The following is a 19166-nucleotide window of genomic DNA, read 5'->3' on the forward strand; positions in this document are numbered from 1 at the left end:
AAGAAGTGTTTAAGAAGTAAAATCCTAGAATATGTTATGTATCAGAACTTATTAAAGAAGGAAATATAAATTTAGATAAATGCATTAAAAAATACAAATATAAAAAAAAAAAGTTATAGAGAATAATTAAGCGATTAAATATGAATAATTATGTGATTGCATAGAAAATAGTTCGTTGATTTTTTTTTTATTACATGTTACATGGTTTAATAACAATAGTATAAGCTTTACAGTCATATAAACTTTACAGGATGATGAAAAAAAAGTATTTGATTGAGACTAAATAAATATTATTTTTAGGGTTTTATTTTTTTATTTTTGTTTTATGAATTTTATATTTTTATTTTTAAGTTTTATACTTTTTTTTTGTTGAGAGTAATTAAAAAGGTTATTGAGAGTAAATAAAAAGGGGCGAATAATATTTTCAATTATGTAGCCAAAGAAACAACGAAAAAAATGAATGCAGAAGTCATTAAACTTAAGAGTAATAATTTGTTAATGATTGATGAGTCAACTACTATAGCCAAAAATTAACATTGGTAGTGTACATTCAATGCTATGGAGTTAGTGGAACTTAAAAACATTATGGCTGGAGGAGTTTTTGATTTTTTACTTAAATGCCTTCATTTTTATGGGATGACAGGTGAATACTTGGAGATTTAGTTAGTTTTTGTAGCATATGATGGTACAGCAGTGATGTTAAGATGCAAAAGTGGTGTTGTTAAAAAACTTACTGAAAAATTTCCTTCTATTATAATTTGGTATCATGCTAACAATAGAGTGGAATGATCAGTAAGCAATACTCTTAGGAGATTTTAGGTATCAATAGATTCAAATCATATCTTAAATAAATAAATAAATTTCTTGAAAAAATAGCAGAGAGTAACACTCATGGGCAGAATTAGTTAATATTCAACTGATAAAAAGTATTTGCAATATGGGAGAATAATGAAGTTCTAGTAAATCATTTTAAAAAAGGAATGGTTGATCCAACAACAAAAAAAGTTGCACTTATTGAGGTTTTAAAAAAAAATCTACAGAGTCTTCAATGGATCTAAGATTGATGCATGACACTAAGAATTATCATAACATTGGTCTGTACAAGATTTATTGTAACATTGGTCTGTACAAGATGCTAATTTCTGCTTTATCTTTGACATATGAAAAAAATACAAATGACAGCACTTTTTTTTGTTACAGAAAAGCACTATATATATATATATATATATATATATATATATATATATATATATATATATATATATATATATATATATATATATATATATATATATATATATATATATATATATATATATGGGCAATTCCACTTAAAATAGGAAAAAAAAAAAAAAAAAAAAAATTCTCGGCGACTTATAATAACTTGATTAAATTTATTTTCCAACTATTTAAGAATACTTTTAAGAAAAAAATTTATTAAAAAAATAATTTTATCATACTATAACATACTCCTAAACTTGTAAGGGTTATATGAGCATTTTTTGACGTTTATATATAGTCATGTTGTGAAGCGTTGAAAAAAGTTTCAGTGCTGTTTTTTTAAATAACTATTACTTCTAAGTTTGACTAAAAGGCAAAATCAAACATTATGCATAATATTTTTTATAAAAACGAACTCTAACTAGGTCTATAAGAAGAACATATTAATGAAAACAAGACGTTACGACCGTCACAAAAAAAAGTCGAAAAGCTTTTTCTATCCTTCGTATCGAACTTTTTAAAACTACATCCATGGTAAAAGTAAAGATACTTATACATATTTTATCATCGTTTCAAAAAAAAACATTAAAGTGCTTTAAATCACCCTTTCAACATGTTACTAAGTACGTTACGACCATCACGATACGTTTGCTTTTCCGTAACGGCTTCTTGACTTAAAAAAAAAGTTCAAGCGCGAACGATATAATCCATTTCAAACGATTTACGTCATTTAAACCAAGTTATAATATTAATCAACTTTGTTTATTGTTTAATTTGCAGTTTGTTTATTCATTTTATTACTAAACTTGTTAAAGTTTTTTTTGAAACCATAAGTAACTATTTTCAACAAATTGATGTAATGAATTTTTTTTTTAGAAATAAAAACTTTTAACAAAAAGGCAATTTTTTTTAGATTAAACGTTGTTTATAGTTTGCCCTGCAACTTTTTGGTTTAATCGATTTCGCGGTTGTTTTTTTATTTACAACATTTCGCGGGTTTTTTTAAAATATACAACGGAGCATATATCATAAACAGCATTATCATTAATAGCTGATAAAATAGAAGAAGCGAAAGCCGTTACAAATATTACCAAAATGCATTTCTGGCAAGTAAAAAATGGAAAGTTTTTGGTTTCAAAATTCTCTAATATTTTGTAATGGGGTTGCGGAACTATTTTAAAATTTATATATTAGTAAAAAAAATTTACTTGTCTCAGATATTTTTTTCCTATATTGGATTCCCGGCTCCGCAAAACATTTGCGAGGCGTATGAAAGTACATACTCCTAGATATTGAGCTGTACTAAATAGAGTTAATAAAACAAAAAAAACAGGGAGCATAAATAGCATTAAGCGTTTGTTGCCTACTCCAAATAAAACGATCCCAGTATTGAAGAATCACCATGGATAACCTTGATAATGTTATAAAGTTCATATTTTTTAACATAATTCAATTGGTTTTTATAGTCATTTATCTTTTTTTATTTCATTCATTGCGTTATTTGTTGTTTTTCATTTTTGGCTTTTTCGTTACGACCGTCACAGTTACGACCGTCACGACATAAAACTTAATAAAATTCATGGAAAACTTCAAGCGAAAACTATGAAGCTTACCATATAGTAAGTTCAATGTGTAATTAAAGAACACAGCAAAGGATTTTTTTTCTCACTGTGTAGATGGCTGCATAAAGATTGACAAAGTTTATTTGTTTAGATTTGTCAAAAAGTAAGCGTTACGACCGTCACGCTACGTTGAGTTGATTTTTCAAATAAATTGAACACTTGAATAATTTAACTTTTGCATACTAAATTATATAATAGTATTTAACATTTCTGGAAATTTTCATGTAAATACCATTCTTGGTTCATTTTTAATGGCTAAAAAAGCGTCAAATGTTACGACCGTCACTTGCGTGGAATTGCCCATATATATATATATATATATATATATATATATATATATATATATATATATATATATATATATATATGTATATTTAAATTATTGTAGTGTATTTTAAAAATAGAGTGCTCAATGTTCTTAAAGAACAGCAATAATAAATTAGTAAAAAACACTTATCTAACTTTTATCTTCGACTTGAAGTTTCACCATTGCTGGATCATCAGGAAGAGTTCTGAAGAACATCAGGAAGAGTTCATTGCTGGGTCATCAGGAAGATATATATATATATATGTATATATATATATATATATATATATATATATATATATATATATATATATGTGTATATATATATATATGTATATATATGTATATATATGTATATATATGTATATATATGTATATATATGTATATATATATATATATGTATATATAAGTATATTTATATATATATATATATATATATATATATATATATATATATATATAATATATATATATATATATATATATATTTAGGGCTGGCCAGGAAGGCATACGATTTCATAATTTTTTTGTAATATGTCATAATATGACCACTCGAATACTATTTGATTTGAAAAACTTGACCTTGGCTGTTAATATGTTTTGAAAATTTGTATGCATTTTGAAAATGCACTGAAAATCTTAACTATGAAAAAACTTTAAAAAAAAACTTGTAAAAAATGCAAATAAATCTTTGTTAAAAAAATTACGAAAAATAAAATAACTTGACTAAAACTAAAATAGAAAAAAACAAAATTAAAACCTAATAGAAAAACGTTAGTAAAGATAAACTTGTCAAAGTTATTTATTATCAACATAATTAAAAACCAATTTTTTCAGTGCATTTGTTAAAAGCCATGGCCAAAACAGAATATTATTTGCGTGGTCATATAAAGACTTGAAATCGTATGCCTTCCTGGCCAAGCCTGAATATATATATATACAGGCTTGGACGGGAATGGCATGCGATCCGGTCTTTGTTAGACCACGCATATAATAATTTTTTCCGACAATATAACCATGGTTGGTTTTGACAAATAAAACATATTAGAAATGAGTTGATAAGAAACTGTTTATAAAGACGTTAGAAATAACTTTTTATTGCACTTAAAGTTGATCGTTGATCTTTTTTAAAGCTTTTATATTATGTGAAGACTTTTTAATAACGATAATTACAAATTATATTTAACTCGTATATCAAACTTTTTTATTTATATAATTGTATTTTTTTAAATGTTTGAAAGTATTATTCTATGTTTTTATTTTAAATCTTTGTTTTTGAAAAATTATTTTTTAAGTGAAAAGGAATAATCTTGAAACTTTTTGAATGATGTTAAAAAATCTTAGAGTAGTTGATCTTTGTTAAAGTTTACCTGAAGGCTTTTAAACCAAGTAACAAATTTTTTCATTTAAGACATTTTATTTAAGTTGCCAAAGAATATTGAACTTATTTTAAATTATATTGTATTTACAAACATGTTTTCTTTAAATATGTATATGTTAAAAAATATTTTTAAATGAATATATTGTTTTTGAAACAGTTTTTTAAGTGAATAAATTACGAAAAGAATAAATAAGGTCGATTTTTTTAAATAATATTAATAAAACATGAATTGTAAAACGCTTTCAAATAAATCAATCAGTTACTTGCAACCATTATTCTAAGTAGACAGTTTGTATTTAAAATATCCAAGTATGTAATTTGAAACTCTTTTTTTTATTGTACAAGGAGTTGACAAAAAAGGACGTCACGCTCTGTTGAACTAATAGCTAGAAGTTAGAAATTATTTGCTCTCGCGCGCAAAGATTTTAAAAGTTTTATAGCGCTTTATTTTTGAATGAAAATAACCGCGGATAAGAGTTAATGATCTTCTACTAGCAACTAATATTCTTTGTGACAGCCTTTATGGACTAAGCACGTCTATTTTATGATAAATGTAAAAGCTTTAATTTTTTTTAAATATATTTTTATCTTACGATAAACAAAGAAGACTTATTATTCAAATACATAACATAATTTGTTGGATTAAAAAAATGCAAATCAAGAAGACATAAGTACAATAACTTTAATAGTCTGAATCCGATGTTGAGCTATAGTCGTCATTAATGGAGCTTTCGTCGGAACTATCAACTGTTTCGAGTGTAGCATCAGTGCCCTCCATTGATTCAAAGCGAACCCCCTGCGTTTTTGGATCATTTCCAGCTATCAATATTGCGTCTTCCATTGTTTGGTGGTTCATTTTTAAACGACGATCATTTAGTATCAGGGTTAATATACTGAAAATCCATTCCACAGTCGAGTTTGAGCAAGACATGCACATAACTAGTTCAACAAGAAGAAGCAGGTTTGAGAACGTTTTTCCATGGTAAACAAAAATTTTCTCCCATAGCTGCGCCGTTGTAATTTCTTTATACTCTGTGTTTATTAATAATTTTAAAGCATTCCATTCAGAGAGAACCATTTCAACTTTTAATCCTGCATATTCTGAAGGAATTTCAAATTCGCTTATTAACAAAGAGATGCTGGCATTGTCGTACATCTTATCTTCTGTCCAAAAGTGGGGATCCAACCAACTCATTGATTCAAAGACCGTGTTTGACAGCGAACTAAATCTATTGTCTATTAATGGTTGAATGATGTTACCTGCAATTTTTCTAACTTCTATAGCAGAATTAATACAATCAAAGTTAAGGTTACTCATATTGTGAAGCTCAATGTTAACAAATTCTGCATTCTTTTCTTTTGATGTCTGTGCAAATCTTGCATGCATGTTTTGATTGCCTAATTTCTTTTGTTTATGTAATTATAACTTGCATTGTAATAAATAAAAAAAATTAAAACCTAATATAAAAGTGTTAGTAAAGATAAACGTGCCAAAGTTATTTATTTTCAACATAATTAAAAACCAATTTTTTCAGCGCATTTGTTAAAAACCGTAGTCAAAACAGAATAATATTTGCGTGGTCATATAAAGACTTGAAATCGCATGCCTTCCTGGCCAAGCCTGAAGATATATATATATATATATATATATATATATATATATATATATATATATATATATATACACATACATACATATATATATATATATATATATATATATATATATATATGTATATATTTATATATATATGCATATATATATAGATATATATATATATATATATGTATATATTTATATATATATTTATGTATATAATTACATATATATGTATATATATATATATATATATATATATATATTTATATATATATATATATATATGTTTATAAATATATATATATATATGTTTATATATATATATATATATATATATGTTTATATATATATATGTTTATATATATATATATATGTTTATATATATAGATATAGATATATATATATATATATATATATATATATATATATATATATATATATATATATATATATATATATATATATCTATACATATATATCTATAAATCTGCAAAATGTCCTCCTCATATAAAAGAAATGGCTATGTTTGAAAATGATTTAATTAATCTAGTTAAAAATATTAAATTTTGTAAAGTGAACAACAAGTTTCAAGAAAAGCTTTCTAGCGATATAAAATCTTTGCGCAAATCACATAATACTTTAACTCAAGCCGACAAAACCTCTAATATGTACAGAATTTCCAAAGAAGAGTATAACCACCTCCTTAAGAATGCCGTTACATCCACATATAAAAAGGCTGACCAAAATCTGAAAGATCAAATAAATATTGAAAGCAAACACCTTTTAACTAATCATGTTTTCAACAGAATTGAATTAAATGGCACCTCCAATTGTTTTATCACTCTAAAAGACCGCAAGGATAATTTTTTAAACCACCCTACAGTTCGCCTATTAAATCCTGCAAAAAACAAAGTCGGTAGAGTTTCTAAAGCTATTCTGTCAAAAATAAATAGTGATCTTAGAAAAAAAGTTTGCATCAACCAATGGCTAAACTCACAGAACGTTATAGATTGGTTTCAAAGTATTAAAGAAAAACATTTATACAAATTCTTAATTTTCGATATAACTGATTTTTATCCTTCAATTAATAAAAATTTACTGAATAACGCTAAGCCTTTGCTGAAAAATACTTAATTATAAAACAAGATGAAAAAAAGTTAATATACCATGCCAGGAAATCATTATTATTTAACAACGGTGAAGCTTGGATTAAAAAAAGTGGAGGCTTATTTGATGTCACCATGGGAGCCTTTGATGGCACAGAAGTTTGTGAGTTAGTTGGAATATTTATCTTGTTTCAATTATCACAATCTTACGATAAAGATGAATTTGGATTGTATAAGATGATGGTCTAGCAGTGTTTAAGAACCGGAGTGGCCAACAGATGGAAAAAATTAAAAAGCACTTCGTGAAAGTTTTTAATAATAATGATCTTCATATATCTATCAGCTGTAATTTTAAAATTGTTAATTATCTGGACTTAACGTTAAATCTTAATGACAGCTCTTTCCAACCTTACTGCAAGCCTGGCAATTCCATCAGTTATATAAATGCTGCCTCTAACTACCCTCCTAGTATACTAAAAAGCCTTCCTCAAACTATAGAACTAAGATTGTCAACCAATTCTTCTAACGAAAATATTTTTAAACAATCCATTCCTCCTTATCAATATGCATTATTTAAATCAGGTTTTATCTGCAAATTCACCTACCATTCAAATAAAAAACAGATCTCATTCAAAAATCACAAGCGAAACATAATATGGTACAACCCACCTTTCAGTACCAATGTTGCAACAAAAATAGGAAGTCGTTTTTTGAACATAGTAGACCTGCACTTTCCAGTTGGTCACAAACTTCGTAAGATATTTAATTGAAATACCATTAAAATAAGCTACTCGTGTGCCCAACATCAAGTCCATCATTAATTTGCACAACCACAGGATATTATATAGCCAAGGTAAAGATGAGGGAAAAACATGCAACTGTGTCAATAAATCCATCTGTCCCATGAACAATCAGTGCTTGTCAAAGAACATCATTTATCAAGCGACCGTGTCGAAAAGTGAACCTGACTACAAAGAAAAAGTATCTTTTGGCTTATGTGAAACTCCATTTAAATTTCGATATGCTAACCATCTAAAATCTTTTAACATTAATAAATATAAAAATGATACCGAATTGTCTAAAGAAATTTGGGACATAAAAGACAAAATGTTTACACCCTTAATTAAGTGGAAAATTGTAAAACGTTGCAATCCTTATAACACTTCGTCAAAAATTCCTTATTTTAACATATAAAGGTGATAACTTAATGAATAAACGAAATGAGTTGATTGCAAAATGCAGACACAAGAATAAATTCCTCTTATCTTTTTTTGACACCGGTGATTAGCTAATATTTTGTTTTTTCTTAGCGACGTTAAGATCCCACTACACAGTATTTTGTAATTTTAGCGGGTTTTTTTGTTTTTGAATTTGTATTCAATGGCTGATGATTGCCGTATAGGCATGAAACTTAAAGTACCATAGAAAAAGTTGTTTTTTCTTCGTTGATTTATATGTATATCGCTCTATTTGAAGTATCTTTTTAATATTGAGCACTCTTTTACGACTATGAGTTTTGTTTTATTATTGTAATACAAAATAGCCTTAAATGTCAATATATATATATATATATATATATATATATATATATATATATATCATATATATATATATCATATATATATATATCATATATATATATATATATATATATATATATATATATATATATATATATATATATATATATATATATATATATATATATATATATATATATATATATATATATATATATATATATATATATATATATATATATATATATATATATATATAACTTCCAGACATGGAGCAAACTCCAAACATTTGTATGTTTATACTTATGTCAAAAATGATGCTTTGCAAAAAATTGCGATGATTGAAGGCTGGGAACGAAAAGCCTTTAAACTTCATTCCACCCCCTCTCCCCCTAACTATATATATATATATATATATATATATATATATATATATATATATATATATATATATATATATATATATATATATATATATATATATATATATATATATATATATATATATATATATATATATATATATATGGAGGGGGCAATTGAGCTTGAAAAGGATCTCACTTCTGCTACAGCATGGGACTCACAGTGACTGGTGAACTTTAATTCAGATAAAACTCAATTTTTTTTAACCAATCGTTATCGCAATAATTTAGATCTTTCTATATTTATGAACAGTAATGTACCGATTGAGTGATCTACCCTTCATCTTCTAGGATAAACTCTTACTTCCGATCTTTCTCTGAAACCATATATCAAATCCGTTGTAAAATTAGCATCTGCTAAGGTTGCATATCTTTATTGAGCTCAATACTTTCTTACTCTGGATTCTATTCTCTATCTCTATAAATCTCAAATTCGGCCTTGTATGGAATAGTGTTGCCATATCTGGGGCGGATCTTCTAATGATGCCCTTTCTCTTTTAGACAAGGTGCAAAAACGCATTGTAAACATAGTTGGACCTGCTCTTGCAGCCAACCTCCAACCATTATCACATCATCATAATGTTGCTTTTCTTTCTCTTTTCTAAAAATAATATAATGGGCACTGCTCTAAAGAGCTAGTGTCTCTTGTGTTATCTACTAAAATTCATTCTCGTGTTGCTCGTCATTCAATTAAGTGTCATCCTTTTTCTGTGGCTGTTCCTGGGTGCTCCGAAAACACTCGACATCGGCTCTTTGGAATTCGCTTCCTTCATCTTGCTTTCCTGATTCATGTAATTTGAAATCCTTTAAGTTGTCTGTCAATTGTTATCTTGCTCTACAAACTTCATCTTTTCTCTTCTAGTAACTTCCAATTCTAATTAGTGGTTGCTTGCAGCCTTGTTGAAAGTGAAGATGTTTAAATATATATATATATATATATATATATATATATATATATATATATATATATATATATATATATATATATATATATATATATATATATATATATATATATATATATATACATACACACACACACATATATATTATTGTGAAACCATAATAAAAAGTCTATATTAAATATTTTTTGCTTTTATCAAATATAAAGTCAAACACAATTCAAGATCTGCAAAACCAATTTTTTAGCACATCACTTAAATATAATTAGAATAGCTCAAGTGCATTTAATCGTATTATTATGATTACATGAGTGACGTCAATTATTTAGTTCATAATACATAGTTTATAAGAATATAACAGTCTTCTCTGTTTTAAGAAAGTTTTAGTACAAGGTGTAATGGCTTACTCTCGGATAATACTCTATGAAGGGAAGTAGTCATCAAGATACTTTAGACTTTAATATTACATCCTGTTCTTGAGGATATATTAAGTTGTGTGTCAGGAATAGTAATTTTTTGTTTAGATGGTTGGCTAGGTATTGTTGTAGCTGATTGGTCAAGAGATACTATGCAATATTGGGCCAAGTGTTGGTTTGAAGCTACTTCATTGGTGTCATTTAATTTATCTTGTTTTCTATTTCCGAAATTGTGAATGTTGTTACTAAAGACAATTTTGTCATTGTTTGAGCGATCAGACTATTGTTGGACTGGTTCTATTAATGGATTTACATCTTGTAGTGGGGCGAGATCTTTTGTTAAAATAGGATCAGTTTTTCCGTTTTGAAGTTTGACATGTGTGAAGTGGGGTGAGAATGTTCCTAATAGTTGAATTCTGTCAACAAATGGATCTCCTTTTAATTGTATCTGATGTCTGTATAAAATTTTGAAATCTGTTAGGAAGTTTGTTGTTCTGTTAGGAAGTTGTATGCTCTGTTAGGAAGTTGTATGCTCTGTTAGGAAGTTTGGTAGAATCGTACCTATTATTGATAAACGCTAAAAGTTCATCATCCTCTGGTGGGGTGTTTTGTTAGTAGCAGTACATAGAAGTCCTCTTATAGAGGATAAAGCCATTTGCAATGCTACCTCCCATCTATCTTTTCTCAGATTCAGTGTTTTCAGGGCCAGACTAACAGCTTTAAGTATTGTTCCATTCATTCATTCAAGTTGACCGTTGCCTTGTAAATGATATGGAGAAGTTCGAGTTCTGATGACACCATTTCTTTCTAGGACTTCTTTAAATTTTATACTTTTAAACTGTGTTCCCCAATCTGAATGCAAAGATGATGCTGCACCAAATAATGAAAAAAGACTGAGAAGTTGTTGTATCACAGTGTGGGCTGTTATATCCTTACAAGGGAATGCAAATGGGTAGCGCAACTATTCGTCTACTACCACAAGGATGTATATATTTGCTGTGCTGGATTGTAAAGGTCAACAAAGTCCATAGATAAGCGTTCCCAAAGTCTTGTTGCCTGATTAAGACAAACAGTGGGAGGTTTGTAGAAATGCGGTTTGAGTTTGTTACAGGTTGTGCATTGGCTTGTTAGTTGTTTAATTTCAATGGTAAAGTAGGATAGATTTCGGGTTTTGCAATAAAAAATCATTTTTTTAGCTGCAAGATGCCATAGTTAAGAATGAATATTGGAAAAGGTTTTGAATTGAGCAACATCGAAAAAGGGTATCAACCTCAATGTTATAGTTTCCTAGTCTGTATGAAATCGTATAATAATTGTCTGCTAATTCTAAATGCCATTGAGTAAGTTTTTCGTTTTTTAATTTTTGTTGAAATTTGTTTATTGAAATTAAGGGAAATGGGTCTTTGGTCTGTAATTATAATAATATATGGTACTGAGTTAATTAGGTGTTTTTATCTTCTACAGCATTCTACTATGGCAGCCGCTTCTTTCTCAACAATTGTGTGTTTTCTTTCAGCCTTTGTTAGTGTTCTTGAGAAGAAGGCCACGGGTCTGCCTAGTTGAAGTAACAATCCTCCCAGTGCTCTGTTTCAATAGTTAGTGGAACTTTGAAGTTGGGGGAGATTAGACAAGCTTCTACAAGTTTAATTTTAAGCTTTTTAATTGCTTTTTTTGACTGTGGGGGCCCCCTGGTTGGAAAGTTATCTCTTGCTTGAGTAAGTAGTAGAGTAAACTCGGTACAGTTGTGCATCCATTTTGCGTAATAGGCGAATAAACCTATCATTCGGTTTAATTCTTTTAAGGTTTTTGGCTCTGGTATATTCATAAGAGCTTCATATCTTTTTGGGTCAGGTTTTAAGGTTTCATTTACAATGATACGGCTTAAGAATTCGATGTAAGTTTTTTTAAATTTGCTCTTTTTTTTGTTTATTTCTATGTTGGTGTTATTAGCTGTGTGTATAAAGCGGCTATGATTTTTTATCCTGCTCTTGAGCATCTTTTCCACCAATAAATATATCATCGAGATTAGCATATGTATTTTCTAGTTTATTAGTCTAAATAAAATCATCCATAATCCATTGAAAAATTAGTACAGCATTTATGCAACCAAAAGGTAAACGTTTGAACTTGTATAGTCTGTCATTAGCTTTGAATGCAGTTAGCTTGTAATCTTCAGGTCGTATTTTTACCTGATGATAAGCCAATTTGAGGTCAACTGTACTAAAGACTTTATGAGTAGCTATCTTAAGTATCAAATTGTTGATTCAGGGTGTTGGTTATGAATTGAGTGGAGTATGTAGATTAATTGTATTAGAATAATCTATCACAAGACAATTTTGTTTCCTGATGATACAAAACACTCTGCATGCCAAGGACTGCAGCTCACTTGAATTATATCTTATTTTAACATACAGTTTATCTTGTCTGTTATGAAGGAGTTATTTTTGGGAACCCGTTGTGATGTTGTAGTGACTGGTTTAATTTTGTCGATATCAACTCCAGGTATTAATGCGTAAGTAGTACATTTCATGTTTTTTGTCGCCAAACAGAATTTTAAGGGCTCTTTGTTTCCTTTAAAATTGATAGTAATTGAGGTATGTTGTGTTAGCACATCCATTCCAATAATTACCGGTGCTACCAAGTTGTCAAGAACAAGGAATTGCACTTTCTATTTTTTGCAAGCTAATAACAATGAGCTTTTGAAGATTCCTTTGTGATTGCTGTAAAACCATAATAAAAAGTCTATATTAAGTATTTTCGGCTTTTATCAAATATAAAGTCAAACACAATTCAAGATCTACAAAACAGATTTTATACCACATCAATTAAATATAATTAGAATAACTCTTTCTTAAAATTATATTTCTATAATTTCAAGAAAGTGTCAGAATAACAAACATTTGAATAGTAATTTTTATTAACTTTTAAATAAATGACCTTGCTATGTTTAAATAAATTTGAGAAAAAACAAAAAAAAAGAATGATTTTTTTTTAAAAAAAAAACTTGAAAAAAGTAAGAACATTACAAACAAAATTACGAACTTGTAATAAACGAATGTTACATATTTTTTTATATATATTTATTTTTGCGTGCTGACACTTTAAGAGATTTAGAAAGGCAGCTGTATGACTTCCTAAAACAAAGGTAGGTCAGCTTTTGCATCGGATTTGCCAAATGCAGAACTGAATTTTGCAGGTAACATACATACATACATACATACATACATACATACATACATACATACATACATACATACATACATACATACATACATACATACATAGATACATACATAGATACATACATAGATACATACATAGATACATACATACATACATACATACATACATACATACATACATACATACATACATACATACATACATACATACATACATACATACATACATACATGCATACATACATACATAAATGCATACCTTCAGTTGTGTATAACTGTAGTGCGCCTAAAATTAACTAATACACACATTTTTTGTTAAACAGTTACATTTTGGTAAACAGTTACTAATGCAAATATTGAATAATGATATAAATAGATGTCAGATGATATACCAATTTTAAAAATATTATTATTTAAATGCATTTCCCAGATTTTGAGTCAAAGCTTTGCACAGCGATTCAGCATGTATTGATTAGTTTTTGACAAGGATTTAAAGAGATATTTTTCTAAACATCCTGGGCAACATGCCAGAATTTGTGCTTGTTTCTTGGTTTTTCTTTAAAAACTGCCTTGTTGACATTGATCCAAAGATTTTCGATTTGATGACTCTGCAGGCTAATCCATAACTTCAGTTCCCTTCCCACAAATCAGTTTTTTACTCTACAACTGGTATGTTTTGGGTAGTTGTCTTGCATGAAGATTAGCGACAAATCTTCTTCATCATAGGGTAACATGATATTTTTTAATACTTCCAGATAAATATATTGGTCCATAATTCCATTTATCTTGAAGATGAAAGATAATAATGATAAAAGATGAAGATGAAAATGAAGATGAAAATAAAAGATAAAAAGTATTTCACTCTGTGAAAGGAAAAACATTCCCAAATATTTATTTTTGATCCACCATGTTTAGCAGCTTTTATAGTGTTTTGTGGTTTGTGATTTAGTTGGCCTTCTCATGTATACCCTGTGTCCACTTGAACCAAATATAACAATTTTGATATCATTAGATCACAAAATATTTGCTATTTTAAAACCGACCAATCTTCATGTGTGTTTGAAAAATGCTTTCTTGCTACAATGTGTCTTTTTTTCAAAAGGAGGAACTTTCCTTGGACATTCTGGTGAACAGAATGTCTATTACAGACATTCTAAACAAGGACAGAGAAATGTTATGAGACATTTTAAATTTTATATCATTTGACAGATATACAAAATCTACATAGTAAAAAGTTAGCAAAAACTCTTTTGGATCAAAATATTATCGTTATCATCAGATACTGTGATTATAATGTAACTTAAGTATTTAAAATTTTAAACAGAGTTCAGGTGACTAGCATCCAACATGTAACATGGAAAAGCATAAGTAACTCGTCTAAAGCAGTTATAAGTCACAACTATTAGAGTACATTACTTATTTAGATTTAGTTTCAAATTTAATTCAGCGATATCACTAAGCACATTCAAAAAACACTATTGTGCACTCCATGGCTGATCAAATAATACTAAATCATCTGCATATATTAGGATTTTATTAGGTATACCAGCAGTATAAAAAACAAGATTTGATTTAGAAATAGTATTGCTTACATCACGCATATAATGCAAAACAAATATTGTGATAAAACATTGCCCTGTGTGGTATAGTTCGTTACTTTACAATATAGTTTTTCCAATGAACATTTATTTGTTGTTTGTTAATGTACTAAAAATCTAACATCTTAACCGAGCTGAATTGTAAATTTAATAATGTGAGTTTTTAAAACATTTTTCTTTAATTGACTCAGTCAAATATTTTGCTTAGATCAAGCAAAAACACAACTTCTGTGCGATCTGTAGTAAGTTTGAAGCCAAATCGATAATCATAATTAAATGAATTGTGAGACTGAAAATGTGATGTAAAGCAGACTATAAACTTGCTCATACAATTTGATTAGTCTCAATTTAATTGATGTTAATTACTTGATTCATAAATATCGCTGTCATTTGCTGGAATTGCCAGCAGGCAAGTTTCCTTGTTATATTTAATTATGATTGCCAATTGTTCTTTTCCTAATTTTTTTTCTTTCAGTTCATTGATGGCACACTCTCACACATATATATAAGTCAGAATACTTTAGTCAGAATGAGTGCCATCATGGATTTCAATTGACTAAATTCTCCATCCAAAGTCAGATTTTATTCAGAATGAATAAAATCTAGACTAGATTCTAGCCTTTTATAAGAAACAAGAGACACAACTTTTCTGTAATTAGTGGAAGTATGATGGAGGCTTTAGTCAATTGAAATCCATGATGGCACTCATCCTGACTAACTTTCTGAAAACTTTTTTTTAGTAAAAATTTCATTTTTAAAATCTTAATATTAGTGATGGATGGATGGGGAATTGTAGGGGATGAGGAAGACGTATTACCATTTTGACATATTTTTCAAGGTCCCTAAAAGATGTCAGTAACATTTGTAGTAAACCCTTTGTGAAAAGTTGCCAGAAAAAAAGAGGAGACAGGGTTGATGTTGTTGCATTGCTGTAAAAGAAAGTTTGGAAGTATAACCCAAACCACCATCTTAATAAAATAAAAAAAAGCTAATAATCCTTTTTTTTAATTTTTGTTTACTAAATCCTCAGATAGTATTGTTCATATGTATGTAACTGAAATCAAAAATTTTTTACTTATTTTTGTTATGTCCAAAGTGAAGCTTTTTTTCAAATGTGAAAGAAACATTTTCAGATGTCGTTAGACTTAATCAAATAGTATTTAAAATAATATTTACATGTCAGGTTTGATTTAAATTTTGAATTTATTTTGTAGACCACTCCAAAGATAAAACACCTTTAATGAGAAACCTTCTTGAAAGAGCTCGAGAGAGAAAAGAGAGAAGGAGGAAAAAAGCTGAAGAGGATCAGTTACGAATTGAACATGAGGCTCTTATTCAGCATCAAATCCAGGTATTATTTTTAACTTTTTTATTTTATTTTGTTAGCACAGTGACTAGAGTGCTGACTTTAGAATTAAAAAGTCTTTGGCTTCATGCCCATTCTAGTCTTAAGCAATATATGTAAGGAGGACAGCAGCAAACATTCTCATTAAATGCTGTTACACACTGCTCTGTGACAAAAAAAAAATTAATATTTTTAGTACTATAAAAAAACAAGCAACAAAATTTTCAATTTTTTTTTTTTGATTTTTAAGTTTTATTTTTTACTTTTTTTAATATTTTTTTTTGCAATGAAATTTTTGTTTGCTCTTAATTTTAGTTTAAATTTAAGTTTTTTAAAATAGGAGCTTCAACTTTTGAAAGAGGCAGCTCTTGCCCAATCTGCAGTTGAAGCAGCTCTTTTAGAAGAAGAAAAAAAGCGTGTGGAAGAACTTGAATTGATGAAACTTGAATATGAAAAGCTTCTTGAAGAGGAAAGACTTGCCAGATTAAGTGAATCTGAGGTAAAATAAAATATTTATATTTTATTATTCATATATATATATGCAGTAGTGGTGTAATGGTAGAGTTCTTGTCTTATAAGCAAGAAAATCCAAATTCATCCCCCACAATGTTCCTGGTAGTACCGCTACAAGGGACATGGTGGGGTCAACTTGTTTCTCCATGCAGTGGCCTTGTTTGTCAAGGTTCATGATTTGGAGTTATAGAGTTGAGAGAGGGTTGTAACAACAGTTAAAGTAGTCTCCTCGACTGTAATGGTCTTTTCGGCCTTGGGGAGTTGAATTAACATCAAAAATATATATATATGTATATTAATAACAATATTAATAATAAAAAAATAATGTAAATAAAATATATCTACATACATATATATATATATATATATATATATATATATATATAAATATATATATATATATATATATATATATATATATATATATATATATATACAGCCTTTGTGATAAAGCAGGAGCGATCGCTCCGCGAATGTGAAACATGCCCGTAAACAACCTTCCGGGTGCGACAATTAGCTAGTTTGCTAGTTTCGTTACAAGAGTAAAAAATCGCGCTCACCTGAAGAACTTGTGAGGGAGAAAATTATAAGTTGATTTTATGGAAAATATTTTTATAAAAATTTTTTTTGCTGAGATCAAAATATGTTTAAAGAGTAGCATAAAAAGTTTATCAAACTAAAAGTTCACTTAAAGCTTCGATTTCGTACAGGTTATAATTTCATTTTATTAATTAATAACTGTTATATTTAAAATTCAAAAACATCAAAACGTTGGAATACCAAAAATTTTTTTTGTCAAGTATAAGTTAATAAACTATATACTTTCACTGGTATCTTCGAATCAGTTAAGCTTATATTAAATTTTATTTATTAAAAAAGTTAAAGCTAATTGCAACTTAAAATTAAAAAAAAGTTTTAATAAACAATACACTTAGCAAATTATTTGTTATCTCAGTATCACAAGTGCAAAATATCGCTTTGGACAATTTATTCATCACATGCACTGTATATATATATATGTATATATATATGTATATATATATATATGTGTATATATATATATGTATATATGTATATATATATATATATATATATATATATATATATATATATATATATATATATATATATATATATATATATATGTATATATATATATATATATATATATATATATATATATATATATATTATTACACATACTGTTAAAGATGTCACTTAAATTTTATATATATATATATATATATATATGTGTATATAAAATTTAATTAATCTAATATCTTCAGTTATTTTAAATAAATACAGTTATGGAAAATCATTATTTCAACTATTCATTAAAGAACGTACCATTACCATCTAAAAAACAATACTTAAAATGCCTAACGGAGAAAGTCGAGTCACTAATAAAGCGAATGAGATGGAAAGCTTTGATGTACGAAAACAATCCTAAATTTCTAATTAAAAACTTTAATGTCATCAAAGCGGACACTCTTTGATGACATTAAAGTTTTTTGTATATAATTTTTGTCGTTATTTTTTTGTTGTTGTTACATCTGATGATCGCTATTGCGTGAAACTTTAAGTAATGTAATTGAAATATATATTAATAATTATTTAGTTTTCACTATATTATTTGCTCTACTAATTATATAACACGCTGTATTGAGCACTCTTACTGGAAATATTAACACAATTTCTACAATATCGCTCCTTTATGTTGATCACTCTCTAATATCTTCAGTTATTTTAAATAATTACAGTCATGGAAAATCATTATTTCAACTATTCATTAAAGAACATACCATTACCATCTAAAAAACAATACTTAAAATGCCTATCGGAGAAAGTCGAGTCACTAATAAAGCGAATGAGATGGAAAGCTTTGATGTACGAAAATAATCCTAATCAAGAGCCTGCCTATAATTTCGATCTCAAGTCGAGAAAATCTCTACCGCAACATCCCGATTTAGTAAGTTTTGAAAACAATTTAATTAAGCTAATTAAAAATATTTCATTTTCTATGATTCAAA

General features: G+C 27.6%; 1 protein-coding gene across 2 annotated transcripts in view; it reads left to right on the forward strand.

Annotated features, from left to right (window-relative positions):
• LOC101234335 (switch-associated protein 70) overlaps positions 1 to 19166 on the forward strand; it is a 60841-nt gene that overhangs the window by 20868 nt on the left and 20807 nt on the right. For both annotated transcript variants that reach the window (XM_065807045.1, XM_065807046.1), the window contains exons 5-6: positions 16493 to 16629; positions 16964 to 17122. In XM_065807045.1, the coding sequence (XP_065663117.1) occupies positions 16493 to 16629; positions 16964 to 17122 (296 nt within the window). The remainder of the gene's footprint in view (positions 1 to 16492; positions 16630 to 16963; positions 17123 to 19166) is intronic.

Source organism: Hydra vulgaris, chromosome 10, assembly GCF_038396675.1.
Source record: "Hydra vulgaris chromosome 10, alternate assembly HydraT2T_AEP".
Lineage (NCBI taxonomy): Eukaryota > Metazoa > Cnidaria > Hydrozoa > Anthoathecata > Hydridae > Hydra > Hydra vulgaris.